This window comes from Eptesicus fuscus, chromosome 23, assembly GCF_027574615.1.
Source record: "Eptesicus fuscus isolate TK198812 chromosome 23, DD_ASM_mEF_20220401, whole genome shotgun sequence".
Classification (NCBI taxonomy): Eukaryota; Metazoa; Chordata; class Mammalia; order Chiroptera; family Vespertilionidae; genus Eptesicus; species Eptesicus fuscus.
In genome coordinates, this window is record NC_072495.1 from 12643133 (window position 1) to 12663761 (window position 20629).

General features: G+C 58.5%; 1 protein-coding gene across 2 annotated transcripts; it reads left to right on the forward strand.

The window, feature by feature from the left end:
- The first annotated feature begins 6941 nt into the window (after positions 1-6941).
- AIFM3 (apoptosis inducing factor mitochondria associated 3) lies at positions 6942-19875 on the forward strand. 2 transcript variants are annotated; one of them, XM_028147052.2, is made up of 20 exons: positions 6942-7029; positions 11160-11373; positions 11616-11725; positions 11930-12039; positions 12132-12176; positions 12407-12503; positions 12579-12691; positions 12953-13039; positions 13751-13842; positions 13951-14081; positions 14182-14297; positions 14387-14458; positions 14550-14613; positions 15396-15472; positions 15575-15692; positions 17615-17713; positions 17989-18064; positions 18617-18721; positions 19354-19374; positions 19565-19875. In XM_028147052.2, exons 1-20 carry the CDS (start codon positions 6999-7001, stop codon positions 19602-19604), a joined length of 1818 nt encoding a protein of 605 aa, XP_028002853.1. In that variant the 5' UTR covers positions 6942-6998; the 3' UTR covers positions 19605-19875. The 2 variants fall into 2 exon arrangements, with proteins under 2 accessions (XP_028002853.1, XP_008140853.1); XM_008142631.3 differs by lacking the exon at positions 19354-19374.
- The last annotated feature ends 754 nt before the right edge of the window (positions 19876-20629 follow it).

The following is a 20629-nucleotide window of genomic DNA, read 5'->3' on the forward strand; positions in this document are numbered from 1 at the left end:
ATGGTCAGACTGTGTAAACCAAACTGAGCAGGAGAGAGACTAGACTGCAGGAGCCAGAGCAAACTAGGGAGTCAGAGATGAGGCTGGGGGTGGGGCTTCACCTGCACTCCCCAACCTGAGGATTCCCCCAACTTCTGCTTCTATAATAAGTAAAGAAATAAATCACTAGCTCTGGGCACTACCACCCATCTTGCCCCTCAACACAGCTGGCTTCAGCTCAGATGTTGGCTGTGCTGTATCAGTACCCCAACATTTCCTGTGGATCTGTTAGTCAAACCAAGGTCTCCCTATCTGAAAATCCAGGGAAGAGACCCCCACTCTCAACCCCTTCCCTCAGAACCCTAAAGTTCAGGGAGGGCCATGCAGACCCTCAGACTGGCCTCCAGGGGGCGCCAGTGTCAATCACAATGTTAGACATTACAGCTATCCCATTTTTAAAAAAACAACATATTTATTGATTTCAGAGAGGAAGGGAGAAGGAGAGAGAGATAGAAACATCAATGATGAGAGAGAATCATTGATGGGCCGCCTCCTTCACACTCCCCACTGGGGATCGAGCCCGCAACCCAGGCATGTGCCCTTGGCCAGAATCGAACCTGGGACCCTTCAGTCTGCAGGCCGATGCTCTATCCACTGAGCCAAACTGGCTAGGGCTATCCCATTTTCTTAACTAAAAAAGGACTGTCCTACATACTGGGCTTGGAGACCCCAGGCTGGGGGGAGTGGTGAATAAGGAAACTGACAGGAGGGGGAAGATGTAAGAGGGCAGAGACAGGCTTGCTGCATGGTGGGGGTACTCCAGGGCTGGGGGGGGTGCGGGGGGAGGGATCACCCACTTGCTTCTCAGACACCAGCAACCCCCTTCCTGCCTTTGGGGTGTCTGCTGGTCTAGGGGGATCCCAGCTGCCCCAGATCACCTCACTATATTTCAACTTGGAGCTTGATTTCCCTCTTTGCTGACATTAGGTATTATCAAGGCTGCTACCACTTTGTCAGAATCATCTTTGGGGCTAGACCAGGACCTCAGGCTACCCAAGGCTCAGAGGCCTACTGAGTGTCCTTGGATCCCCTTGTCCAGTCAAAAGAGCCAAATATCAACAGTACAACGATTGAAATTTCCTTTGAGAGCCAAATTTTTTAAACTTCTAACGCCACTTCTTCAAAATAGACTTGCCCAAGCCGTGGTATTTTGTGGAAGAGCCACGCTCAAGGGGCCAAAGAGCCGCATGTGGCTCGCGAGCCGCACTTTGCCGACCACGGCCCTTGTCCATGAGCACCAACCCAAAGTCTGGCGGCCCTCCATGAAGCAGCACTCAGAGCCTAACTCTGGTTCTAGCTTTTGCTCCATAGGGATCTTGCAATTTCTGCCCCACCATGGGGCAGCCAAAGCCTTGAGCCCAATCCCCAGGGCAAAGGGCACCACAATGGGCTCCCCCATGTCAGGAAATTGCCCCAGGTTTTTGGCCTCCTCAGCCCCCATGCTGACCTGTCCTCCAAATTTTATCTCTGCCACCCCAAGCTCAGCAGCCCCCACCCCACAACCTGAGTGCCTGGCTCTGCACCTGTTATGGTGTCCTGGAGGCAGCCCCAGCCAGGGGGCAATGCAATTACCCCCATGTTTCCTGGGGAACTTAAGGCAGAGGGGGTTCACTGATTGAAAAGGTCGCAGAGCAGGACTTGGACTCTGTACTGGAGACACTGAGGCCGTGGCTGAGCCTGGAAGGCCTTTCCCATCCAACTCCCACCTTTCCACCTTGTAAGCCCAGCACAGCCTCAGCCAGCCTGCCAGGATTCAAGTCTGTGCTCTGTCACTCACCAGCTTTGTGGCCTTGGGGAGTCCCGAACCTCTCTGAACCTCAGTTTCCCCATCTGTAAAAAGGAGATGATAACAAAGAGAAACTTCCTCCTCAGGCTATTGTGAAGATTAAAGTAATAAATGTATGTGAAGCCATAGCCATGGTTTTGGGGCACACTGTCGTCCTGGGTCAGGGGTAGGGAGTGGGGTAAGGGTTGGGGGCGCAAGGTCAACCTGTATATGGAATGGAGGTGGGCTGGTTGGAGGCTAAGGGCACTAGGCCCAAGCAATGCCATCTGCCCAGTGATGGGCCTCTCCTGTGGCAGTGGCAGTGGCAGTGGCAACAATCAAACTGTGAAAACCACACACGGCCACAGAGGATGGCCTAAGCTGAGCCACATGTTCCCTCCATGCCTGGGCCCCACACCCACCTGCATGAGTGTGACCCATGCAGGCCCTGGTCCTGCCCCTAGAGAAGACTCAGCCTCTGAGCTTCCCCATCTGTAAAATGAAGGGGGGGGGGTGGAGTTGTGCTGGCCCCCCTGGGCAAGGTATGGCATAAGTAAAGGATTCCCTCGGAAGGCTGTGTTGTCATCCTTACAGGAGAGCAAGGCCAGGAAAGGGGAGAGGCAGGAAATAAGCAAGGACCCAGCTCACTCAAACCACCAAAGAAGCAATAATGGGACAACAGAGTTGGTGGGCCTTGAAATGCTTAGTGACAGATGTGATGTCAAATCTTTGGAAGGTGCCATTCATTCATTCTCACACCATCACTGAATTCTAGTTTGCTAGTGAGACAAACCACAACAGAAAGATCTGGACAGTGGGGACAATGAAACACTGAGGTCCAGGCCGAAACTGGTTTGGCTCAGTGGATAGAGCGTCGGCCTGTGGACTGAAGGGTCCCAGGTTCGATTCCGGTCAAGGGCATGTACCTTGGTTGCGGGCACATCCCCAGTAGGAGGTGTGCAGGAGGCGGCTGATCGATGTTTCTCTCCCATCAGTGTTTCTAACTCTCTATCCCTCTCCCTTCCTCTCTGTAAAAAAATCAATAAAATATATTTAAAAAAAAAAAGAAAGAAAGAAAGAAACACTGAGGTCCAGGAGTCAGAATATCAGGTCCTGGGATGTTGATCATGGAGGGCTTCATGGAGGAAGGGACACGACACCAGGGTGCACCAGGATTTATGGGGACTCAGGTAATTAAGTCCTCCTGGTATAATGATAGGTGGGAAAGAGAAAATGTAATAAAATATAAATTAAAATAGTACGTAGAACATACAATGTTCTCTCCACCCCCACCCCCAGAGGGGAGGGAGGAGACCTGGGAGACTGAACCCTCTCCCCCCCCCCCCCCCCCCAAGCCGGTGAAGGTATCTGAGGGGCAAGCGGGAGTGAGTTGGGTTTTCTTTCTTGGAGAGGGTTCTCCGGGTGATTCAACTTTTCCCCATGGCTGCCCACGGATGGCTCGAAGACAGGATTAAAAAAAGAAAAGGAGCCCTAGCCAGTTTGGCTCATTGGATAGAGCCTTGGACTGCAGACCAAAGGGTCCCGGGTTCGATTCCGGTCAAGGGCACGTACCTCGATCGCAGGCTCTTCCCTGGCGCGGGCCCTGGTCAGGGCGCGTGTAGGATGTATCTCTCATCTCGATACTTTTTTTAAAATATATATATTTTAAAAAAAATAAAAAAATAAAAAATATATATATATTTTATTGATTTTTTACAGAGAGGAAGAGAGAGGGATAGAGAGTTAGAAACATCGATGAGAGAGAAACATCGATCAGCTGCCTCTTGCACACCCCCTACTGGGATGTGCCCACAACCAAGGTACACGCCCTTGACCGGAATCAAACCTGGGACCCTTGAGTCCGCAGGCCGACGCTCTATCCATTGAGCCAAACCGGTTTCGGCTCATCTCGATACTTTTATATCTGTCTTTCCCTCTCTCTTCCACTCTCTCTAAAATCAATGGAAGAATATCCTTGGGTGAGGATTAAAAGAAGAAAAGGAAAAGAATCTGACAGACCCGGTGCGCCTCCAGCTTGGCGTCCCTTGGGGTTCGCAAGGATCCCCGGGGTCCCAGGACCTGCCAAAGCGCCCACGGCCAGAGGTGCCCCCCGGCTGCCTCCCCACACCCCGCGCCCCGCATCAGGACGCGGAGGCCGCGCGCGGTCCGACCTCTGACCCCCGACAGCTCCCACCTGCACTGCCGGGCGGGGCGGGGCTGGGCGCGCTGGCTCCCCGGCCGCAGTGTCGCCGCAGCGCCTGCCCCGCCCCGCCCGCTCCTCCCCCCGCCTCCCCCCCCCTCTGCGGCCGCGGTCCCGAGCGGCTCTAGAGCGGACGCCGGCGCTCAGCCCAGGTGAGCGCCCTCCCCGGCCCCCGGGACCCTGACCCCGCCACCCCGACTCTGTTCCCGGGTTACTGCCCCGCAGCCTCCGCTCCTCGGCTAGCCTGCGAGCTCGCGGTCCTCGGACCTGGGGACTGCGCTCTGGAGGGCTGAGGCTCGTCAGCGGGGGAGAGAGAGAGAAGAGCTGGGGCGGGAGCGCCCCTCTCCCTTCTCCCCTCCCCCGCCGCCGGCCCTCCCCGCTGGCCGCGCGGCCCTACTGTGTGGCATTGCCCGTTCCTGGGCCACCCGGTCTGGTGGGGCGACCGGGACGATGCGTGAAGGCTGCCTGAAAGGGCACCTCCGGTAGCGGACCTGCACGTGCAGAGGCAGGGAGAGTGCACAGAGGGGCTGTGCTTGGGCAGGGGGAGGAGGTGAGGAGCTTGAAGCCATCCGGAGGGAGGCTGGAAGTCACCGGGGGGGCCCGAGCTGGGCAGGAGCCGCCCAGGGTGGGTATGAGGGGGGCCCCTGTGGCCCTTGGCGAAGAGCAGGACCAAGAGAAAAGAAGGGGGCAGTGCAGAGGAGCGGGAGATCCTCTCCAGCCTGCACTAGCTGGGGCCTGGGAGGGGGTTCTGGGACCGGACACAGGCCCCTAGTGGGTTGTACAGGCAACTGTTACAATCTCTTTTACATTGGGCAGCTTACGGGCAAGGGGCAGACAGCACTCTGCAAAAACTTGGGGTCCCACCCTGGCCGGTGTGGCTAAGGTGGCGGGAGTGTCCTCCTGAGCACGGAAGGGTCTTGGTTTCAATTCCTGGTCAGGTACATACGCAAGTTTCGGGGTTCCATCCCCAGTCAGGGGGCATACAGGAGGCAACTGATGGGTGATTCTCTCACACATTGATATTTCTCTCTCTCTCTCTCTTCTCAAATAATCAATTTTTTTAAAAAAGACATATCCTAGGTGAGGATTTAAAAACAAACAAACTTGGGGTTCCCTCCTGCCCTGTCCCTGGCAAGGATTTGTGCCTTTGCGTGGGGGTACCTGAGCCTGCAGGAAGCAGGAGGACGCCAAGCTGGCTTAGCACACAGTAGGCCTGGAGAAGGTGCCAGCCCCAGCAAATCTGTTTCCAGGCCCACGGCTCTGGCGGGGGCGGGGGGGGGGGGGGGTCCCAGACACCTGAGCACCTGGGAAGGGAGGGAACAGCCTAGCCAGGCACCTGGTGTCAAGGTGAGGTCCCACCTTTTCTGGGATCTGTGGTCCAGCAGGAAGGAGGTGGGCAGAGCTGAGCTAGAGGTGAAGCCAGGACCTGGGGAGGGGCCTCCTTGTGCCCAGGGAGGGTGCAGGCAGTGCAGGTGGTGGCCACACTTTGCAAACCGACCTTGGTGATGAGCGGGGGAGAGAGCATGGGTGTGCCCAGGTGGCCTTCGGGTGCCACTGCTTCCTGGACTAATGAGTGCCACTAGGGCAGGTCAAATTGGGTGCCAGGCAGTAGGTGGTCCTTCCCCCACCTTTTCCCAGGGTCCTTGCTGGGATCTGGGCTAGACCTAGTAGGCTTCAGCTACACCTCAAGTTAGACTTTCGGAAGAACTTCCAGGGAAAGCAAATGGGATGACTGTGGGATAGCCTGTGCCGCAGTCAGTTGTAAACAGGGCAGCTGAACTTTCCTCCTGAGTCCTGCAAAGTCCAGTCTTCTGGACGGCCCATCCTGTGGCCTTGGCTGCAGGGATCTCTTTGTTGACCTGGTGACCCTTCTCCCGGCTCTGTGGCTTGCAAGGTGATATGTTGGCTTCTTGGGTCCCTGCCCATCTTGGAACTAAGCGGGGAGGGGGAGGAGAGGCCACCCAGATGCTCCTACCTGCTGCATGACTTGGGCGAGTCCTTGGCTCCTCTGTTTATCCATCTGCTGTTGGGCATGACCTCAGTGTCATGGGCCTGGTGGGCATTTGTGAAGAGGGAAGGTGGGGGTGGGAACTCATGGCTGCTGGGCATAGTCTGTGGCAGGACTGTGTGCCTGGGCTTGCCGCCCACTTCTGTTCACCATGGAGCTGGGTTTCCCTGGGGACCAGTGGCCTGGCCCAGCCCCACCCACCCCCCTAGCCCCTCCTGGCAGCAGCTCTCCCTGGGAGGAGGGGTAGAGGCTGGGCTGCCTCCTGGACCCCTTGCCTGGCTTCCAGGGCCTGGCAGCCTGGGTCTACTTCTGGGCTGGCAGCAAGGAGCAGTGGCTGCCCTTAAAGGAGGTGGGTATCCAGGGCCTGGCAACGAGGGTGGGCGCAGGGACCAGGGAGAGCTAAATGGCATCCCATTGTAGGAAGAGGAAGCCCAAGGACCAGGAAGGCTCTCATCTGCCCGAGGGGATCTGGTGTTTGACCCCAGCCATGGTGGCCTCCCTGGAGAAAGGAGGGTTGCAGGGCTCCCAGGCTGCAGGATTTTGAGGGGGCAGCAGAAACGGGGCGAGTTCCTGGACAAGGCAGCTGTGGGGCTGGACTTAAAAGTCTGGCAGATTCCTCTGGCCCTGGGCACAGCCCAGGCAAAGGTGGGAGTGGGGAGTGAGGGTGCTGAGCCTGGAGGGCCTCAAAGGGGAGGTGCCCTCCAGGGTCCCATTGTTCCTCTGGGGTCTGGCTCCCCTATTTGAAACATTTCCCAGCTCCAAGGTGGGCCTCTTCTAGGAGTCTGTCTCTCTGTGTTTCTACTCACATCCCCATCTAAGCCCTGCCCCTCTCTCTACCCCTACAGGTCCTGAAGGCAACTCCAGTTGGGATGGCAGCATCAGCATTTCTAAGGGCCGTGGGGGGTCCAGCCCCACGGGGGGCACTCTAGCCTCGCACAGCCCAGCATCTGTGCACCTGCCCCCTGCCCATCTGAGGGCCACTCGCCATGGGCGGCTGCTTCTCCAAGCCCAAGCCAGGTACCTCCTCTCTTCTTGCTCACCCCCTCCCTCCACCTCCTACCCTCCTCCTTTCCTCTCTCCATCTCTCCTCCCTCCTCCCTGCCACCTTCCTCCTCCCCCTCCCTCTCTGCCTCAGAAGTAGGTCAGGCTGGGTGGCAGCCGAATGTTAATGCGCTGCAGGCTGGAGGGGGTGGGGGGCCTGGAGCCAGACTTCTGGCCCCCCCTCCAGTGCCCCTTCCTCTTTATTTTGGGTTTTGGGTGCTGGGGGTAGGAATAACAACTGATTCTTTCTTGGAAAGGGGAGGGGAGGGTTCCTCCTGCCACAGGGTGGGGGAGGGTGGCTGTGTCCCCCAGGGCCAGGGAAGGGGGCTCTGGGGACAGACGTCCTCAGCCACTGTGGGGCCCAGGGCATGCACATTACCTCTCTGAGCCTCACTTTCCCTCTCTGCAAAATGAACCCGACCTCTCAGAGTTGCTGTGAGAGTGGAGTGGACAGATCCCAGGCCTCTTCACCTCTTCTGACCCCCGTGTGACCTTGGGCCACTTTCTCAGTCTCTCAGGGCTCAGGGCACACTTTCCCATTGGTACAGGAAATCCCCACCCTGCCTGACCCAAGGAGTGTCAGCCCAGGGTGCTGGGACGGCCTGGGTGTGCTCTCTGATGGAGACTCTCCTCTGCTGGGCTCTCCCTCGGGCCCCACTTTCCCTCCTTGATCCTCACAATACCCAGGAAGGCAAGGTGTGCAGGCATGCCCCGGAGGAAGAAACTGAGGCCAAGAGGCCTCCCTAGCACCTCGTCAGCGCCCCGCCCACCCTGTCCAGGCCACGCTGCCCAGCATGGCTCACCCCATCTCCCCTTACCTGATACCCATCGGCTCCATTACCTTGGAACGCCTGAGCCTTTTCTCCTTTTCCTGGGTCTGAGGGGAACTTGGGGCAAGAGGAGATGTGTGACGCCCTGCCGGGCAGAGGGGCTCGCCCACACCTGCCCTCCCCTCACTCCTGTGCTGGGGACACTCAGATCCCACCACCCTACCCGCCTCCATGTATGACCTTGGATGTCCATTGTCTTGACCTCCGCCTTCCCCCATCAGAATCGGGCGGGAGGATGCTGGCTGGCCCTGGCAGGAGGCCCTGGGCAGAAGACGCCACCTGTAGTTTCCTTTAAATATATTTTATTGATTTTTTTACAGAGAAGAAGGGAGAAGGAGAGAGAGTCAGAAACATCGATGAGAGAGAAACATCGATCAGCTGCCTCCCGCACACCCCCTACTGGAGATGTGCCCGCAACCAAGTACATGCCCTTGACCAGATTCGAACCTGGGACCCTTGAGTCCGCAGGCCGACGCTCTATCCACTGAGCCAAACCAGTTAGGGCTGTAGTTTCCTTTAAAGAAACACAAAGGCTGGCCTGCCTGGGACCCCTGGCCCCAGGACTCCTCGTTAGCATAGGAGCTGGTCACACGTACCACACCAGAAATGGTGCTAAGAACTTGGGCTCTAGGGTCCAAATCCAGCCTCCCTTCCTGAGTGTGTGGTCTTGGGCAGATGACGTCACTTCTCTGAGTCTTTGTGTTCTCACCTGTAAAATGGGGCTAATAGCTGAAACCGGTTTGGCTCAGTGGATAGAGCGTCAGCCTGCGGACTCAAGGGTCCCAGGTTCGATTCCGGTCAAGGGCATGTACCTTGGTTGCGGGCACATCCCCAGTGGGGGGTGTGCAAGAGGCAGCTGATCGATGTTTCTAACTCTCTATCCCTCTCTCTTCCTCTCTGTAAAAAATCAATAAAATATATTTTAAAAAAATAATTAATAAATAAATAATAAAATGGGGCTAATAATTCTGCACCCTCTGAAGGCCGTTGCGCTTAGCACAGGGTCTGGCACCAAGGCAGCACTTGCAAAACGTTACTACGTCCTAATTTGGGGCTAGACTGGCTGCAGCCAGGACTCCGCTGTGGGACTCTGGGGGGAGGGCAGGAGCTCAGGCCTCAGGCACATACCCTGAGCAGATCAAGGGTAAGACTCAGGGAATTTCAGGGAGTGGGAGTGAGAGCATTTGGCCGTGAGGGTTTAGCCGAGGTCAGAAGGGACCGCAGGGAAACCAGATAAGTATATCTTTGTGCACATTCTTCACCTTCTACCTTGCTCAGAGCACGTCGGCACACATTCCTCCCTCCCTGTGCTTCAGGGGCACTGTGTTCCTTGTAGGAAGTGTTCCAGGCCAGACTCTTGCTAAGCTCAGAACCAGACGGAGGTGCACCTCTCTTGGTATCTGGACACCTGCCTTTTATTGGGCCACAAGAGCTAGGGAAAGGCTTTCCCTTTTCTTCACAGCTGCCAGGAAGCTCGGAGCTAGCCAATAAACCACTATCACCCAAGTGCATCTGTTGAGCTTCTCTGCTCTGGTTTACATATTGCCTGTGTTATCTCCGTCAGCATCCACTCACCAGTGGGCAGCTGGGAACCATGGAGTTGGGGTTGCTTTGGCTCCTGAGTGAGCAGAGACGCTCCTCCCCTTTCCACCACGGCTCCTGCCTTAATGGCTTTCAGTCAGATTGCTCCAGGCTGCGCCTCGGAGCCTTCTGGAAGGAGGTGGAGGATGAAAACAAGCCTGGCTGGGCTCTTATTGGGCCCTTGCCAAGCTGCTCTTGTGAGCTCCCTCTCTAAAGCTCACACAGCTGGTGTCCGCTGGGTTCAAAGTATTTTCCCCTTTAATTCTTCTGAAAACATTCTAACACTCTTACATAAAGTGTGGGGAACGGAGGGAAAGCCCACTCCACCCATAACCACCCCCACCTGACACAACAGCTTCAGCACGTGGTGTGCCCAGGTGCCCCCCTCCCTGCCCAGCTGGAATCATAGAGTGGACCTTCACTCCTGCTGTGTCAGGCCTGAGCTGGGGGCTGGAACTTGAGGATGGGGGCTGCCCCCCAGTCTCCCAGGCCAGGCCAGGCCAAAGTAGGGGATTAGCACAGCATGAGATGAGGGACATGCAGGGGCTGGGCAGCCAGGGGAGGAAACACCTGAGCTGTGTCTAGGTGGAGGGGCAGGAGTTAGCCAGGGCCATAGGCCAAGGGAATTGCATAGGCAAAGGCTGGGAGGCGTGACTCTGGGTTCTTTGCTTCTGGAGTGTCAGGCTTGAGGGTGTGGAGAGGATGAGAGGTGAAGCCGGGAGAAGCCTGGAAGCTCTGGTGCCTTGCGAGTTGGGAGAGGAGCCTTCTGCTCCCTCACTGGGCCCACGCTGTGCCAGGGGCTTAGCTTTCACTCAGCCTTCCTCCCTCCAGCAGCAGCCCAGGAGGCCGGATTATCACTGCTCAAAATTCTGTTTATTGTTCCCTTCTAATTGGAAAAATACCCCAGGCACATTGTAGGGAATTTGGAAAATGCAGAAAAGTATAAAGAAGAAAATGACAGTCTCTGGCAACCCTCCCCTAGAGCTGGCCCCAAGGGCAGGCTGTGGAAGGATCTTCTGAGTTGAGGCTGGTGTGTGTGTGTGTGTGGGGGGCGCTGTTCCCTCTCTGCTCTGTCCACATGCACCCCCAAGGCCCCAGACCCCTGCGCAGGAAGATGCTGAAAAAACCAGGGCTTGGTAAATGCTGAAGGATTCTCAAACTGGTGAGAAGAGCTATTTTTTTTAAAAAAGTTGACATTATGTCGTGTACACTTTTTCTGAATTTCGAAAAAAAAACTTCAGACCTGTGGGGAAGTTGCAAGCCTAGAACAACGAACCCTCGATTTCCCATCACTCAGATTCACGGGCCAGGACCTGAGCTACACGAAATTTGGGATGCCCTGTTCTCACTTGAGTCAGACCCTAAACCTGCCCCTGAGACCTCAGCGATGTTGTTGTCCTCCTTCGGGGACCGTGTCCTGGGAGTCAGAGCAAGACTCGGGGCCCCAGGGCTTTCCTCCACCCAGATCCCTGGAGAAAGGGCCATTTCAGGGTTGGAGGAGTTTGGTTTGTGCCCCGCTCACTAACTTTGTTATTGAAAAGAAGTCATGCAGGGATCAGTTCAGGCCCACCCAGCGCCCACCCTGCGGCCCCTGCCCTGCTTCAGGCCTATTGTAAGGCTCCTTGCTGGTGGAGTGGGTGAGGAGGTGGGCAGGCGGGGGCGGGGGGGCTCACCGTGCCCCCTACCTCCCCACAGTGGAGCTCAAGATCGAGGTGGTGCTGCCTGAGAAGGAGCGGGGCAAGGAGGAGCTGTCAGCCAGCGGGAAGGGCAGCCCCCGGGCCTACCAGGGCAACGGCACTGCCCGCCACTTCCACTCGGAGGAGCGCCTGCCTGCCCCGCACCCCTATCCTGGTGCTCAGGACTGCGTGGAGGCCGCTGTCTGTCATGTCAAGGACCTGGAGAATGGCCAGTGGGTGCTGGGCCTGGTACAGGGGTCAGAGGGCCCCAGGTGGGAGGGCAAATACAAGCCCTAGGTAAGGTGGATGGGGCGGCCTGGAGGGGGGCGGCCAAGGCTAGCCCCCAGCCTGGCCACCGCCTTGAGGCTCCTGCTGGTCTGGGCCTGCTCCCCAGAAGGCTGGATGCTGGGAGGAGGTGCTGGCAGGAGGCGGTGCCTCGCATCTGGCCCGGATTCTGAGCGCAGCCCCTCCCCAGGATGCGGGAAGTGGAGCTGGGCTGGGGGAAGGTGTTGCTGGTGAAGGACAACGGGGAGTTTCATGCCCTGGGCCACAAGTGTCCGCATTACGGCGCCCCCCTGGTGAAAGGTGAGTTGTCTGGGTCTCCCGAAGTGGGCTTGGCCACTGCACCCTTAAGCCCCAGTGCCCCCCGGCCCAGTCCAGCTTGGCTCCTCCCTGAGCCTCCAGTTCCTCACCTACTGTTGGGGTCTCTGGGGCGGTGTGGAAGGGACACAGGAAGCCTTGGAGGGGGGCTCCTGCAGGTGACCCCAGCTCAGCGCTGCCTCCCCCCAGGCGTGCTGTCCCGGGGCCGGGTGCGCTGCCCCTGGCATGGCGCCTGCTTCAACATCAGCACTGGGGACCTGGAGGACTTCCCTGGCCTGGACAGTCTGCACAAGTTCCAGGTGGGGCTGGGTGTGCGGTGGGTAGGAGCCTGGGGGCACAGGGTCAGGGACTGAAGCCCCCAGAGCCTGGTTCTGAGCCCCTCCACTTGCAGGTGAAGATTGAGAAGGAGAAGGTGTACGTCCGGGCCAGCAAGCAGGTAAGGGTGTGGCTCGGGCTCAGGTAAGAGGGAGAGAGCCCGAGGTGGGCGCCTGGGCCCAGGGAACAGCTTGTGCAAAGCCCTGTGGCGGGAGGGAGTCTGGTGAGTGTGGCCGGGGAGCAGAGTGAAGGGTGCAGGGTGGGGATGAGGCTGGACTGCTGGGATTACGGCAGGGAGGTTGGCCATGACCCCAGCTCCCAGCTGCCCCCCCACTCTCTGGCGACTCCTAGGCCTTGCAGCTGCAGCGAAGGACCAAGGTGATGGCCAAGTGCATCTCTCCCAGCGCTGGCCACAGCGGCAGCACCAACGTGCTCATTGTGGGCGCAGGTTGGTGTTGGGATCGTGAGAGGCAGGGTGGGGTGGGGGAGAGGTGGCCCCTGACCCACACCCTCCTCCCCTCAGGTGCTGCCGGTTTGGTGTGTGCAGAGACCCTGCGGCAGGAGGGCTTCTCAGACAGGATCGTCCTGTGCACGCTGGACAGGCACCTCCCCTACGACCGGCCCAAGCTCAGCAAGGTGGGGTGGGGGGAGTGGGCGGTGGGGGCTCTCTTCCTCTGGATACAACTCAGAGCCTTGCTTGCTGCCCATTGGGGGTCCGGCCAGCTGCCCTCCGCTCATGCCCAGGCCCCAGAGTTTGAAGATCTGGGTTTGTTGAGTTCGGTCCTGCAGCGCCTGTGTGACCTGGGGCTGGCCCCACCCTCTCGGGTCCCAGGTCCTCTGTTTGCAAAATGCAACGATGGCTGCTTGGCTCCGTCTCAAGCTGGCTCTCTCCTACAGTCCCTGGACGCCCAGCCGGAGCAGCTGGCCCTGAGGCCCAAGGAGTTCTTCCGAGCCTATGGCATCGAGGTGCTCACGGAGGCTCAGGTAGGCACAAAGCTGGGCAGCCCTGAAGGGCGTGAGGTCGTGTAGGCTCCTAAAGTTATGGGTGTGCTCTGCCCTCCTGGCCTTGCTGCCCAGGCACCCGGCGGGGCTCCGGGCCTGGAAGGCTGCCCTGGATCTCCTGTTTGGTAGGGTCCTGGACGCATGTCCCAGGTCCCCAGTGTGGGGACATAGACGATTTGCACGGGGCTGGGATGGAAGAACCTGGTGGGACTTGGGAGGATAAGACGGGCTTTGAGGGAAAGGTGATGCCTGAAGCTTAAAGAGTGAGGAGGTCCTGGCCAGTTTGCTAAGTGGTTAGAGCACCAGTCCTCAGACTGAAGGGTCAGGGGTCAGATTCCAGTCAAGAGCATGTACCGGGGTTGTAGGCTCAATCCCTGGCCCCAGTGGGGGTGAGTATGGAAGGCAACCGATCAATGTGCTTCTCTCACATCAATGTGTCTCACTCTCACCCTCCTTTCCACTCTCTCTCTAAAAAAAAAAGAAAAAAAAAAAAAAAATCCTTGGGTGAGGATTAACAAAAAATAGATAAAAAGAGTGAGGAGGAACTGCCAGGTGAAGGAGGAAGGACAACCCAGGGGGAAGGAAAAGCCCCCGCGGAGCTGCATAGAGGGACTGGCCAGGCCCTGGGGTGCTGCAGGAGCCTGAAGTGGGCGGCCAGGCCCAGGTCCATGCTCTGTCTCGGGGGGATTGCAGGTGGTCACGGTGGATGTGAGAAACAAGAAGGTCGTGTTCAAGGATGGCTTCAAGCTGGAGTACAGCAAGCTTCTGCTGGCTCCAGGGAGCAGGTGGGAGTGTCTGCCCTGCTGGCCCCTGCGGGACGCCAGGCAGGGCCCCGGCCAGGACGGGTGGGCTCAGGGTGCCGGAGCCCCTCCCTGACACTGGCTGTGTCTCAGCCCTAAGACCCTGAGCTGCAAAGGCAAAGAGGTGGAGAATGTGTTCACCATCCGGACGCCCGAGGATGCCAATCGCGTGGTGAGGCTGGCTCGGGGCCGCAACACAGTGGTCGTGGGTGCCGGCTTCCTAGGTGAGCGGTTGTGGATGGGGGGATGGAGGTGGCCGCTCCCAAGGCAGAGCTGGCCCTGGCAGGTGCAGGGTGCCAGCCGCTGCCTACACCCCCGGCCCAGGGATGGAGGTGGCTGCCTATCTGACTGAGAAGGCCCACTCAGTGTCCGTGGTGGAGCTGGAGGAGACGCCGTTCAGGAGGTTCCTGGGGGAGCGCGTAGGTCGTGCCCTCATGAAGGTGAGCCCACCCTGGCCCCTGGCCCCTCAGAACCAGCCCAGGCCCAGACGGGCTCTCACCTGCTGCCCACGGCCCACCTGCCCTGACAGATGTTTGAGAACAACCGGGTCAAGTTCTACATGCAGACAGAGGTGTCGGAGCTGCGGGCCCAGGAGGGAAAGGTGGGCCCTTCTCCCCACCCCCGGCCGCTCTGTCTCCTCTCCCTTGTGCCCAGGAGCTGGGCACACCTGCTCACCCGCCTACTCCCCACAGCTGAAGGAGGTCGTGCTGAAGAGCAGCAAGGTGGTGCGGGCGGACGTCTGTGTGGTGGGCATTGGTGAGTTGGGTGAGCAGGCGGGCATGAGTGAGCAGAGCCTTGGGCCAGTCCCTTCCCTCCCTGAGCCTCAGTGGAGTTTTTTTTAAAGATTTTTATTGATTTTAGAGAGAGGAAGGGAGAGGGAGAGGGAGAGGGAAAGAAAGGTAGAAACATCAATGATGAGAGAGAATCATTGATCGGCTGCCTCCTGCACACCCCACACTGGGGATCAAGCCCACAACCCAGGCTTGTGCCCTGACTGGGAATCGAACCGTGACCTCCTGGTTCATAGGTCGACACTTAACCACTGAGCCACGCTGGCTGGGCATCCTGAGCCTCAGTTTTCACAACTATAAAATGGGAACCACCACTATACCCTCTTCAAAGGGCTGTTGGGGACTGGGCACACTCGGCTTGGCCTCTGCCCACTCGTATTTGAGTCCATGGCCTGCCCTGTGAGGGCTGCAGGACACAAACATGCCTCTAGCTGGTCCCTGACCCAGTTGAGATGCCAGTTTGGGAAGGGACAAAGCTGGGGGTGGCGGCACAGGGCTGGGGTGGCGTGGTATGCCCACCCCTATCGGGGCTTCCTGGACTGCTTCTCAGAGGGGGTGGTAGCTGAGGCCTAGCGGGGAGCACGGAGGTGTATGGGGATCCAGGAAGAAGGGACAGGACACACACAGACTGCAGGGTATGCAGCCCATTGGATGGTCAGCCTGGGGCTGGGTTGTGGCAAGTGAAGGGTGTGGGTCATGCAGAGCAACGAGACAAGGGAAGTGGACACAGTGGCCCCCTCCTGGCAGGTGCGGTGCCCTCCACGGGCTTCCTGAGGCAGAGCGGCATCGGTCTGGATTCTAGAGGCTTCATCCCTGTCAACAAGGTGGGGCTGGGGAGGGTGGGAAGGGTGCTGGGCTGGGGGCAGTGGGAGGCCCAGGTCAGGGCTCCTTTCCCACTCACAGAGTCCTGTGCCCTCTGCCCACAGATGATGCAGACCAATGTCCCAGGCGTGTTTGCAGCCGGAGACGCTGTCACCTTCCCCCTGGCCTGGAGGAACAATCGGAAAGTGAACATCCCACACTGGCAGATGGCTCATGCCCAGGGTATGGCCAACCCCACAGCAGGACAAAGTGGGGGGAGGGAAGGAGGGGGGCTGTCCCAGGGCCTCAGCCTCCCCCAGGTCCATACCTCAGTTTCTGACCTTGGGCCCTGAGTGCTGGTTGCAAAGCCATTCAAAGCTCTGTGGTGGCCTGTCCGGGCCAGCCTCATCCAGGTGATCAAGCGGCTCACAGAGCAAGCCCTGTGAGACCTCCCTCCTGTGCTAACTGGACACCCCTTTCAGCCAGCCATAGCACCCCACCCCACTTGTCCTTCCCACAACCTCTCCTTTAAAAAAAAATATTTTATTGATTTTTTACAGAGAGGAAAGGAGAGGGAGAGAGAGTTAGAAACATCGATGAGAGAGAAATATCAATCATCTGTCTCCTGCACCCCCACTACTGGGGATGTGCCCGCAACCAAAGTACATGCCCTTGACCGGAATCGAACCTGGGATCCTTGAGTCCGCTGGCTGACGCTCTATCCACTGAGCCAAACTGGTTAGGGTACAACCTCTCCTTTTAAAAAAATATATTTTTTATTGATTTCAGAGAGGAAGGGAGAGAGAGAGATAGAAACATCAATGATGAGAGAGAAACATTGATTGGATGCCTCCTGCACGCCCCATGCTGGGGAGCGAGCCCACAACCTGGGCATGTGCCCTGACCGGGAATCGAACCATGACCTCCTGGTTCATAGGTTGACACTCAACCACTGAGCCACACCGGCCGGGCCAACACCCTCTCCTTTTCTTTTGCACTCAAAGACACACGTTCACCAGGGAGAGAGAAAGGGATTTAGTAGGACATGGGCCAGCTCCCCACTCAGTGGCTCTGTCTCCTTTGGGTCACTCGACTGACTCTGGGAACCCAGCTGTCTCATGCAGACCCCTGTGAAGTGGCCATCGGGGCCTGGAAACCTGGGGCTCAGGGGGAACTGTTGTGCTCTCTGAGGAATGGACTTTGCCCCTCACCAAGCCTCTGAAGATGTACTCACTGCACACACCTGGTCTGGGCCCCTAAGCTGCAGGTGCCAGCAAGTTAGCTACCTTATAGGGAGGACCCCAGACTCCCTGCACCCACCTCCCCTCCCCTCTGCCTTCACGTTATCTGAGCCTCTGCTGCCTGGTACTAATTTCTGTTGTTTTTTATGTTGTTGTTGTTGTTTTTTATATATGTATGTATGTATGTGTGTGTGTGTGTGTGTGTGTATATATATATATATATATATATATATATATAATTGATTTCAGAGAGGAAGGGAGAGGTAGAGAGAGAATCATTCATCGGCTGCCTCCTTCATGCCCCACACCCGGGATCGAGCCCGAAACCCGGCCATGTGCCTTACCAGGAATGGAACCATGACCTCCTGGTTCACAGGTTGATGCTCAACCACTGAGCTATGCCGGCTGGGCAGTGCTAGGTTTTAAGGAGCCGAAGGCTACTCATCAGTGTAATTGGAGTTTAATGGGAGGGTCCAGAGGACTCTCACAGACCTCCAACCATAGACTCCAGTGGGGCTTCATGCACTGGGAAGCCACCATCGTTATTCTCCCTGGGGCCCTGGCTGTGGCTGCTCTCCTGTGTCCCTCTTCAGACCCCTTCTGTCCGATGAGTTGCCTGTGTGCACACCTGAGATGGCCGGGCAGCCCCACATCCCCAGGAAACCCCCCCTTCCAGACCCAGGACCTTTCATTCCAATTCTCCCGAGAAGCCATCTAAGTGGCCAGCTTTGAGCTAGGTGTCCCGCTTTGTACCAATCAGCTGCAGCCAGGCGTGGGCAGTGGGCTGCACAGTGACGTGCCTCTGGACCACTGGGGAGGCGGGGAGGAGTAGCCCCATATGTGAGGGGTCCCCAGAGAGCAAGGGCAGGCAGTGCCGGGGTGCAGGGGGCTACTGTCGGGCTTTCACTCTTCCGGGTCCCGCAGGACGCGTGGCGGCCCAGAACATGCTGGCGCAGGAGGCGGAGATCTGCACGGTGCCCTACCTGTGGACAGCCATGTTCGGCAAAAGCCTGCGCTACGCGGGTAACGGGAACCTCGGGACGGGGCGGGGCCAGGAGCCTTGAGGGGCGGGGCTAAAGTGATCGCGGAGTGCGGGGGTGGGGCTTGGAGTTGGGGCGGGGCCACGAGCATCCTAGGGGCGGGGCCACGACAGCTGGAGAGAGTGGTGAAGCGCTCCCTGGAGGCGGGCACGGGGCGGGGGGGGGGGGGCAGTTAGGAGGGCACAGGACCCTGACCCGGTGGAGCCCCTTCGCCTCTGCTGAGCTCACGTGGACACCGCCCGCCTGCCCGGCCCACAGGGTACGGAGAAGGCTTCGACGACGTCATCATCCAGGGGGATCTGGAGGAGCTGAAGTTCGTGGCTTTTTACACCAAGTGAGAGCAACGGGGCGGAGAGGGGCACGGAGCTGCAGGACTGGGTCGGGAGGGGGAGATCATTCCAGAGAAGCCTTGCTCCAGACGAGGGGGCTTCCCGGAGAGGTGGGGTGGACGGAGGGGCGAAGGGAGGGGGGGGGGGCTAGGCAGGAGACACCGCTGAGGAGAGGTGAGGAGAGGGGGGTGATAGGTCCACCTGCCACGCACTGACAGGACATTTTCTCCTTAGCACTGCTCTTTGAGGTGGGTGTGGATACCCCGCGTTTACACTGAGCAAAGTCACACAGGTAGACAGTGGTAATCCCAGGACGGGAGGCCCAGCCCTGAGCCCCACTGAGGAGCACGGCTGGAACCTCCGTGGGAGTCCCACAGTAGCCCAAAGCCCATGTTGGGCTAAAGTGCAAAGCAGCGAGGGTTGGGTGCTCAGGACACCCCTGTTGTCCTGGGTAAGATCCCTTCCTGAGTCCCAGGTGGACAGGAGTGTGTCAGGGTCTCCGAGAAGAGGGGCCCCTGCTGGGTTAGGTGTCAGGCTCCGCCACCCTCTCCCCACAGAGGCGACGAGGTGATCGCCGTGGCCAGCATGAACTACGATCCTATTGTGTCCAAGGTGGCCGAGGTGCTGGCCTCGGGCCGTGCCATCCGGAAGCGGGAAGTGGAGTGAGTGTGGGCATTGGAGGCCTGGGGAAGGGGACAGGAATTCTACCGAAGGGCTGGCTCAACCTTCCTGTGGCAAGCAGCCGCACCATAGCCCTCCAGTGGGTCCCCCCCACTCCTGGTCCCCATCAGTCTGTGGCTCCTAGTGCTTCGGGGCCGTGGAGGGCATAGGTTGTGATCTGGGAGTGGGCTGGTTATATGTGCTCTTGGGAGACAAGGAACAGGGCCGTGTCCCAGGGCAGGGTCAGTGCTGCGGGGAGTGGTCAAGGCACACTGCTTGGGCAATCTCAGAGCCTGGGACATCTGACTGGACATGGCTGTGCTGAGCCTGGCGGAAGCCAGGTGGGGAAATGCAGCGAGACATGCCCCTGGGGATGCCCCCTGCACAGATGTGGGTGGTTTTTCGGGGCCTGGGAGACACTGGACACCCGTCATTACCCTCATCCCAGCATGGTATCCATGGGAGTCCCCCTGTTGGTTCGACCTACCTACAAAGAGCCTCAGGGGCAGGGGAAAGCCGGGAGGCCATGGGATGGGGGTGGGCTTCAGACTAGCAACAATGGAGACCCAAGAGGGGACATAAATGACATGCTCTTCCCTGGCCTTCTCTGTCTCTCCCTCTTGCACTCGCAAAGGCTGTTTCTGCTGCACAGCAAGTACGTGTGCCCTGGCCTTCCTGTTGACCATTCCGAGCCGTCCCCCTCTCAGCCCAGAGTCTGCACCTGATGGGCGTTCCCCTTGGCCCAAGTGCATCCCTGCTGTCCTCAAGGGCCAGCTGCTCATGGCGCTGAGTGGGGAGCCTGCGCTTTTCCTCTGCCCTGACTCCTCCTCCCCTCGTTCCTGCAGGACCGGCGACATGTCCTGGCTCACAGGGAAAGGATCCTGATCTTGCATGCAGCAGACTTGGGCAGGCATGCTCGGGCACCAGGGACAGAGACCAAGCCCTGGGGGCAGGTGCCAACCTCCAATTTCCCAGGATCCCCCAGGGCAGAACCTGAGCCCTTCCAGTGCTTGCCATCAGCTGCCTGGCTCACCTCCAAAGAGGCCTCCACAGTTTCCAAGAGACGCTCACCACCCAAGGTCTCGACTGCCACCAATGGCTGGCAGTGGAGGTGGGACGGGCCCTGCCTCATCTCCCTCTATCGGGACCGATCCCCTGTAGGACCCTGCAACATATCAGACATTATCTCAAAATTAAAACGCACACATTTGCAGATCTGTGTGACTTCCACGGTAATTGGGCAAACACTTATGAGGGAGAAAGCACATGACGGGGGAGAGGGTTGGGGGGGGGGGAGAGACAGGCACAACCATACATTGCTCAGTGCCACACCAAGGAAGTTTGGCCTGGGGGTGCCCAAAAGAGGGAGCAACTGATTCTGCCCCAGGGGTTAGGAAGGGCTTCTCCCACCAGTGTCTTGGTTTTGGATATTGGGGGAAGGGCATTCCAGGTAGAAGAGACTGCAGGTGCAAAGGGCTTGAGACAGGACGTGCTTTCTCAGAGCTCAGAGGCAGCACGCGTTTGGCAGTTTGGGGGCACTTGCCCACTTAGGGCTGCAGGAGCTGGGTCCTGAGACAGACCTCAAGCTTCTCAAGGCAGCCAGAGCTTCCCAAATCCGCATTTTCGCAGGTGAAGAAACTGAAGCTCTGCTATTAGAAATAAGAATCCAGAGCGTTACGCTGCCTCTCAGCCAATAAGAACCAGAGGGTAGATGCGGCGGGTTCGAGATGGGGTCCCAAGCAGGAAGGGGAAGAGTTGGCTGCCGGCGGAGGCCGCTGCGAACTCGGAACCGTCTACCAGGGACCCCGGGAGCGGCGGACGATCACGGCCGAGCCCCGCGCCGACAAGGCATGCCGGGAACAGCGGCCGCTCTCGGGACGGCATGTGGCAGGGCAGGCGTCGGGGAAGTG